The sequence below is a fragment of the Callorhinus ursinus genome, unplaced genomic scaffold (genome assembly GCF_003265705.2).
Source record: "Callorhinus ursinus isolate GAN/ISIS: 27379988/994484 unplaced genomic scaffold, GSC_fseal_2.0 scaffold101, whole genome shotgun sequence".
Taxonomy (NCBI): domain Eukaryota; kingdom Metazoa; phylum Chordata; class Mammalia; order Carnivora; family Otariidae; genus Callorhinus; species Callorhinus ursinus.
This window is the reverse complement of record NW_027397163.1, coordinates 267,986-276,137: the sequence shown is the minus strand read 5'-3', so window position 1 is coordinate 276,137 and position 8,152 is coordinate 267,986. Positions and strand designations below refer to the sequence as shown.

Genomic DNA, 8,152 nt, shown 5'->3' with positions numbered 1-8,152 from the left:
GGCGGCGGCGGCGGCGGCGGGGCGTACGGCGGAGCGGGCGCGGGCGGCGGCGGGGCGGGCGCCGAGCGGGACCGCGGGGGGGCGCCCGGCTTCCTCACGCTGCACAACGCCTTCCCCAAGGAGGCAGGCGGTGGCGTCACGGTCACGGTCACCGGGCCGCCCGCCGCGCCCGCGCCCGCCCCGCCCGCGCCCGCCGCGCCTGCCCCCGGGACCCTGGCCAAAGAGGCCGCCGCCTCCAACACCAACACGCTCAACAGGAAAACCACGCCGGTGTAGGGGCGCGCGCCGGGGGGCGCCGAGGGGGCGTGTCCGGGGCGCGTGCGCGGGCGCGCGTGCAACGAGGCTGCCGAGGGGCGGGGGCGCCCCTCCCTCCCCGCGAGCGCGCTGGAGACTGCTTGGCCTTCCCCCGCGCCCCGCGCTCGGATCGGGGACCCCCCCCGAGGGAGGGGGCCGTTGGGAGGGGGCGTCGTGTTTTATTTTTTGGGGGGAGGGGGGAGGGCCGTGGAGTTTTTTTGCAGTTTTGAGATGTTTTCTTTTTAATGTTTTGCTGTGTGCATGTGGGGGCGGGGCGGGGGGAGGGAGGGACTCCCAGCCCAGCCCAACTCCTGGAGAGGGGCCCATAACACACGAATATATAGTTATACCTACAAACTATATATATATGCCCTATGTAAAGAGGCAGAAAGGTAAAGAGAAGGCTTGCAGAAAGGCAAAGTAACAAGGAATGGACGTGGGCATTCATTCACTTTCTCATTCATTATTCCACAAGGGTTTATTGAGTGCCTGTTGTGTACCAGGAAGGTACTGGGGAGGGAACATAGCGGGCACAGAGAGTGACTCGTTCATTCATTATCCGAAATTTATTTGTATACTTAAGCACCAGACATTGTGCTGGATGCTGAGCCTACAGAAGGAAGGCAGACAGACAGGGTTCCCCAATGTCCTCACTGAGTTTGCTGCTTGTGCAAGAGACAAACATTAATCAAAGAACTGTATATACAAACAGTAAGTTACAGTTAGAACACAGGAGAAATCTGAAATGCTTTGAAATGTTCTGTTAGGGAGGTGTAACCCAGTTTAAAAGGAAGGAATATTTTAGCTGACATTGAAAGGATGACAAGACACCAGCCGGTGAAGCTGGGGGAAGTGTCTCAGCCAGGGAGCAGCATATGCAAAGGCCCTGGGGCAGGAAGAGCTTCCAGGAGGGCTAAGCTGTAGTGAGCCTGGTGCAGATGGGACATGACAGAGCTGGAGATGTAGACAGCCAGACTGCCCAGGGACTTGTAAGGTTAGGTCAGGAGTTTGGATTTCATTCTGAGGGCAGCAGGAAGCCATGGAATGGCTTTAAGCAGGAGCATAATGTGAATAGGGTACAAAAGGGAGGCAGGAAATCAAAGAGGAGAGTGAGGCAGAGGCAGGCTGAAATTCAGCATCAAACACAGGCACTGGCCCTTGAAACTCACATTCCTGGGAGGAAGCAAGTAATCACACAAAATCCTAAAGCACAGGCAGGGTGTCTGGTGTGCAAGAGAAGCTTTGTGGGACTTAAGACATTTGTGTTTCATTCATTCATTAATTCAGCCATTCACTCATTGACATTTCTGTTCCTCTGCTAACATACCAGGCAGTGTGTTGGGATCAGGATCCCCCGAAATGAAACAGACCCTACCCCTGCTGTGGAGGAGGAGTCGCCAAAAACTGTAATCTAAGCAGGGCGATGGGTGTTGTGACAGGGACCATGACGGGCACCTTGAACAGAGAACACAGTGACCAAGCTCCAGCAGTGGGCTGTACTCAGGGAAACTTCCTGGAGAACCTAATGCCCAGCCTAAGTTTAAAAAGGATGTGTAGGAACCTGTCAAGTGATGAAGAGAGTGACTCAGGCAAAGGCCGGGGGAGTCACATAGCGTGCTGTCTTTGGGACAGGGTTCAGAGTTCTGGGACGCTGGAGGACAGGGTTGGGGTGGGAGGTCAGGTCAGAGAAGCAGCTAGATAGCCAGAGTTAAAAGGTGCTGGAGTTCCAGGAGGAGGAGTTTGGGCTTTATTCTGAGGGTAGTGAGGAGAGACAGGAGAGTTTTGAGCAGCAGAAGTCCAGGACCAGATGTGAGTGTTGGAAGGAGCCACTCGGGGGAAGTGGTGAACAGGAGGCTGATGCTGTGGGATAGGGGAGAAGAGGGTGTCAGGTGAGCCGAGCAAGGGCCGTGGGGGTGGAGGGGGACGGATTTGAAGGCCACTGAGCATGCAGAGGGGACGTTGCTTAGTGCATGTCCCTTCATTTGCTCAGTAAATATTGCCTGTGTGCCAGGCCCTGTGCCTGACATGCTGGGGTTTGGAGATGCTCCAGACCCTGCCCTGCCCTCTAGGGCTCCCAGTCTGGTGGGAAGGCAGCCCCGGACGCAGATGACGAGGAAGTGGTTATTGGTGGTGCCAGGGGCTTTGGCAGCCTCTGTCCTGGTTATGTGAGGCAGCAGAAGGAGGGATGGAATGAGACTGGGTGTTGGGAGTTCCCCTCAGGGGCCCCGTGGGTGGACTAGAAACAGGGAGAGCCTGGAGGGCAGGGGACCAAGGAGGAATTCCCTGGAGGCAGTTTCAGGGAGAGTGGATAGAAAATGTGGGGGAAGGATTACAAAACAGAGGAGCACGGAGTGTAGGGAAGCTAAATGGAGAGACAGGGCAGGGAGAGGCAGAGTGAGAAGAGACAAGTTGGGTAGGAGCGGGGATTCTTTGGTGGAGGAGGGGGTGGAACTGGTTGGGGGAAGTGGATTCTAGAGTCCAAAGGCTCCGTATAGAGCAAGAAAGAGGGGGGGGTGGGGAGGAGTGGAGAGATGGGGGAGGGGGGAATGAAGACACTGAGGGTGACCCAGAGGGGACAGGAAGGGGGGCAGAGTGCACAGGTCGGAGGAGGGACGTCTCAGAGACACACAAAATTACCCAGAGACGGAGAGGTGGAACCACAGAGAAAGATCCAGAGATCTGCCCAGAAGCAAGCGTGGGGACTCGAAAGCAAGCAACAGCAGACAGGATAGGAATGACCCACTTCTTTTGTGTTCAGGATTAGTATGCAAGAAGTATCGAGTGCCAACCTGTTCTGGACCCAGGCTAGGCCCAAGGACTGTGGTGGGCGGACGGTCAAGGTCCTGCTGTCCTGGATCCCCAGGAGAGACTAACGATAAACATTGCAGTTCCTGAGAAGTGCTTTAACCCTAAGCAGGACGTGATGACAGCGACGGTGATGGGACACAGGTGACTTCAGACCAGGTGCCCTGAGGAGACCTCACTGCAGTGTCGACATCTGAACAGATGCGGGACTTGTCACGAGGAGAGGGGACAGAACAAGCATTCAGGCCACCCCAGGCAGCCCAGAAGCTCTGGGAGTCACAGGTTTGGGAGGAGGCCCCACGGCAGGCAGATTAACAGGGGTGAGCAACGTCGGGGCAAGGTCAGAGCGTAGGCTGGGTGCCCATCCTGTACTCCTGGGAAGAAATTTGCATTTTTCTAGACTTCATGTGAGACCATTGTGGAGGGTTTTGAGCACAGGCATGACATATTTTTTATTTTCGACAACAACAAAATAACAGAACTGCATGGTTGTGCTGAGACTAGATTAGGAGTGAAGAGTGGAGGCGAAGAGCTAGGGGCTGCTGTCCTTGTCCGGTCGAGACTGACAGTGGCCTGGACCAGAGTGGAGTCAGTGAGGTTGGAGAGAAATGGAGGACTGGGCCTGGGAGTTCAGAGGCAGAGCCTACAGCGGCGGTGAGCGGAGCGGAGGTAGCAGGACGCAGGGCGAGAAGCCAGAGGGACACGGAGGAACTCTTAATCGGGCTTGTGCAGCACCGAGCGGCAGTGTGTTGCCTGGAAGGGGCTCCCAGAACAAGGAATTGGGATTTGGGTGGGAGGGACCAAGCGTCCTCCTTCAGACATGTCAAGTTGGAGATGCCTGCCAGAAACCCAAGTCAGGGTATCCAGTAACCCGTTGGATATGTGAGCTTCGGAGAGAAGCCGTGGCTGGAAATATAAGTTTTTGGAAACGTCAGCATATAGGAGACATTGAAAGTCACGGGGCTGGACGGGGTGACCCAGAGGGAGAATGCCGACAGAGAAGTGACCTTGGCTAGAGCCTCAGGGGCATCTGTGTCACGGGAGAAGAGGATGTAGCAAAGGGAGCCACAGGGGGTGACCCCAGGGTAGGCAGAGGCCAGGAGGAAGTGGCCAGCAGGGCTGAGAACTGCAGAGAGAGCCCAAGAGCCAGAGGACAGGGGTCATTTCAGTGCAAGGGTAGAGACCAGAGCCCTGCTGGTGTGGAAGGAGAAAGAAAAGGGGCAAGCCGTCTTTTTAGCATGAAAATAACGAGAGCTTTCATACCAAAGAAAGTCCATACTCTTTCTGGGAAAAGAGAGCAAGGGGAGGGAAGACAGAACCACGCACTCTGAAGTAACTTAGCACAGGTGAGATGCAGAACGGTGGGCGACCCGGGCCAGGAGGGGAACATGGAGTCAGGGGACAGGCAGAGTGCTGCAGGGGGGCTGTGTCTGCTCAGAATGCTCTGGTTCCCCGATGGGTCCTGTCAGGGCTGGGGAAGGAGAGAACAGGCGTCACTCATTTAAGAAGGAGTCCCAGGCCTTCCGGGAGCCTGGCTGCACAGTCTCACAGCTGCTGGTAGCGAGGCCAGTTAGAACGCAGAGGGAGTCGCGCCCTGATGGGGGCACCTTCCCCTTGCTTGGGAGGACATGTCTGTGTGTCACATCTCACTTCATCCATCCGTCCATCCTTTTAAGTCACCTGATGCCCATCTCCCAAGGCCTCCTGTGTGCCCAGTCCTGGCCTGGGCAGTGTTGAGGACAAAGATGAGTTCCTCCTGTACCCCGGCCCTGCCGCAGGCTGGTGGGACAGCTGGACACACACAGTCACATTCCAGAGCAACTCGCGCTCCAAGGCAAGCCAAGCTGCCCAGGGCGCTGTGCGCGTCCACAGCAGGGTGGACAGACAGGGCCAGGGTGCTCCAGAGCAGCCAACCACGGACAAGGAGGTGGTGCAAGGTGGGTCCCACCTGGCCCGTCTGCACAGGGCTGAGGGAGGGGGTGAAGGGGTGAAGATCAGGCCCTGCTGCCATTCCACATGGCCGTTCCGTCCCTGCCTCCCGGGGAGCTGAAACTGCATGGAAGGTCCCCTGGGGGCGCCCGTCTAATAAACTCGATGACGAGGACTGTGGCTCTGGTTCCAGTACCCCTGACACCCAGCCTCTCCCTGAGGCCTGCCCCACCGCCCCTGGGGAGCTGAAGACGCCAGCACCAGACGAGCGCTTGCATCCGCCAAGACCCAGGGGTCTGGGCTCAGTCTTCTGTCCCGGGGGTTCAGGCTCCCAGCCCCCTCCTCCCTCAGACACAGGGGTTCAGGCCCCCAGCCCCCTCCTCCCTCAGACCCAGGGGTTCAGCCTCCCAGCTCCTCCTCCCTCAGACCCAGGAGTCCTGGCCCCACCCCCTCCTCCCTCAGACCCAGGAGTCCACGCCCCCAGCCCCTCCTCCCTCAGACCCAGGGGTTCAGGCTCCCAGCCCCCTCCTCCCTCAGACCCAGGGGTCCAGGCCCCCAGCCCCCTCCTCCCTCAGACCCAGGGGTCCAGGCCCCCAGCCCCCTCCTCCCTCAGACTCAGGAGCCCAGGCCCCCAGCCTCCTCCCTCAGACCCAGGAGTCCTGAACCCCAGCGCGCCTCCTCCCTCAGACCAAGGAGTCAGGGCCCCCAGTCCCTCCTCCCTCAGACCTAGCAATTCAGGCTCCCAGCCAGGCCTGCTCCGGACCAAAAATCCAGGTGCCCTAACCCCCGGTTCTGCCACCATGGAGATGGGACCCTCGGCTCAGGCGCTTGCCCCTTAAGGAAATGAAAGCCCCCTCAGGCTCCGGCCGGGTCAGGACCCCGCCCCCAGGCCCTCCTCCCGGGGCAGCCTCCCTACCCGCCCCCCCCCCGCCGCGTCCCCTTAAAATACCCGGGGTTCCTATGGCAACAGGCGCTGGGCGACAGGTGCGGGTGTTATTTACGGGTCGAGCCTGAAATAGCCTGGGAGGGCGCGGGGGTAGGCGGGTGGGGCGAGGCCGGAGTGAGCGGAGCGGCGCGTCCGGGCCGAGCGGGCGGCGGCGTGCAGGACCCGACGGCTCGCAGGCGTCGCGGAGCTGGGGCCGGCGCGGCGCGGAGGCAGGAGAGCGAGAGGGGGCCCTGCCCGGGAGACCAGGGTGGGAGGCCTGCGGGAGGCAGCTGGCCTGGAGCTGAGCCTGGAGCGGTCCCGGCCCGGCAGGCCCTGGGAGCCCGGGGGAAGGGGAGCCAAGTGATCCCAAAGGGACGCAGAGTCCCTCCCGGGTCCCAGTTGTCCTTTGAATCCTGGGGGATTTCGTCCCTGTTTCCTGAGCCTCACTGGGGACCACAGAACCTCCCTCTGACCCCGATAGGGACCCCAGGTCCCCCTCCTGAGCCTGGAGGCGTCCCCTAGCCCCCTTCTCTGGACCCACTGTGTCTCTGAGCCACTAGTCCCCTCTCTCAGACCCAGGGAGACTTTCTCTGATCTCTCTGAATGGCCAGGGAGACACCCACCCCCTTTTCCTGAAGCCAAGCCAGGACTCCACTGTCCCCTCTGTGAAGGTTGGGGGTCCTACAGCCTTTCTGAGACCCAGGAGTTCTGATCTCTTCTGAACCCCAGAGGGGACCCAACTTCTCTCTCCCCAGGCTCTGAGCCCAAAAGGAACCAGGAGGCATCTCCTCTCAGACACTCAGAGGACCTCAGCAACCCTCCCTGGGTACCCCAAGCTCTGAGCCTTAGTGGGGTGCTCAGATCCTGTCCCCCCAGGACACCCAGTTTCCCTCTGGTGATTCCCCCCAGTGGGGACCCAGAGCAGCCCCTCAGAGCCTCAGCCAGTGCTCAGTTCTCCTTCCTCTGGAGCCCTGAGGTCTCCCTCCTAGAGACCCAGCTTCTAGCTCTGGGCCTTGGGGGTCCCTTGCTTTTCTTCTGCGTCCCACCTTCCTTGCAGAGTTTTTGCGGCCTCCCCAGGCCCTCCTCGGAATTTAGAGGGTTTCCGGGGCCGGAGGCTCTATTTTTTTTCTCTTTTAAGCTCCAGAGGCGACCTCGACTCCCCCACTGGAGGTTCCAGGGAAGATTCCCATCTTCCTTTCTCAGAATCCAGTGCAAACTGAGCCCCTCACCTCCTTCAGGACCCCAGGAGCTCCCCTCCCCCGCCCACCCTCAGAACCCCGCCCCAGCTCTGCGTCCTTTGCACCTGTTCTGAGCCCCCTCGGCTGCGGCCTCTAGGATGATGATGTGGTCCAACTTTTTCATGCAAGAGGAGGACCGGCGGCGGGAGGCTGCGGGCCGGCGGCGGGCTCAGGGGCAGCACCAGCTGACGCCGGAGCTGGAGGGGAAGATCAAGCTGGGGCTCCTGCTGAGCGCCGTGGGCTCCACGCTCGCTGTGCTGGCGGTGGGCACCGAGTTCTGGGTAGAGCTCAACACCTACAAGACCAATGGCAGCGCTATCTGCGATGCTGCCCACCTGGGGCTCTGGAAGATGTGCACCAAGCGACTGTGGCAGGCCGACGTGCCCGCGGGCAGAGACACCTGCGGCCCCGCAGAGCTGCCTGGAGGTGAGAGGCCACGCCCCCAGTCCGGGGATTGTACCCCAAGGTAGCGAGAGTAGTCGGGGGCAGCGGAACCCATACCCCAGAGGGAGCCTGAGCCCCAAGAAGGAAACTTGCACCCTCAGAACCGGCCCATACCCGCACCAACCTGTGCTCCTTGGAATAACCTTTGCCCCAGACGTGAACTGGGGGAAGGGGGCGAGTAGGGGAGAGGGGAGAGGGAGAAGAGAGAAAGACTGTACTTCAGACTAGCCTGTAACTGACCTTCTTGTACCCACCCACCCCCGAAGCAGCCTGTCCCAGTTATATCCTGTGCCCCAACCTGCCTACCCCCAGACTAGGCTGTACCCTAAAACCAGTTCATACACTTAGACCAGCCTACCGCCAACCAGCCTGTACCCCCAGACCAGCCTGTACTCTCAGACCAGCCTGTACCCCCAGACCAGCCTGTACCCCCGGACCAGCCTGTAGCCCTGGACCAGCCTGTAGCCCTGGACCAGCCTGTACCCTCAGACCAGCCTGTAGCCCTAGACCAGCCTGT

The 8,152-nt window shown here is 59.9% G+C and overlaps 2 protein-coding genes across 3 annotated transcripts in view; both read left to right on the top strand.

Annotated features, from left to right (window-relative positions):
• The window catches only part of CACNG8 (calcium voltage-gated channel auxiliary subunit gamma 8), an 18,434-nt gene extending 13,238 nt beyond the window's left edge, over positions 1-5,196 (top strand). The window contains exon 5 of the mRNA XM_073889050.1: positions 1-5,196. This exon is cut by the window's left edge and continues 4 nt beyond it. Within this exon, the coding sequence (XP_073745151.1) occupies positions 1-276 (276 nt within the window). The 3' untranslated portion in view covers positions 277-5,196.
• Positions 5,197-7,071: 1,875 nt separating this feature from the next.
• CACNG6 (calcium voltage-gated channel auxiliary subunit gamma 6) overlaps positions 7,072-8,152 on the top strand; it is a 14,473-nt gene continuing 13,392 nt past the window's right edge. For both annotated transcript variants that reach the window (XM_025849039.2, XM_025849038.2), the window contains exon 1: positions 7,072-7,617. In XM_025849039.2, coding sequence (XP_025704824.2) covers positions 7,290-7,617 — 328 coding nt within the window. In that variant the 5' untranslated portion in view covers positions 7,072-7,289. The remainder of the gene's footprint in view (positions 7,618-8,152) is intronic.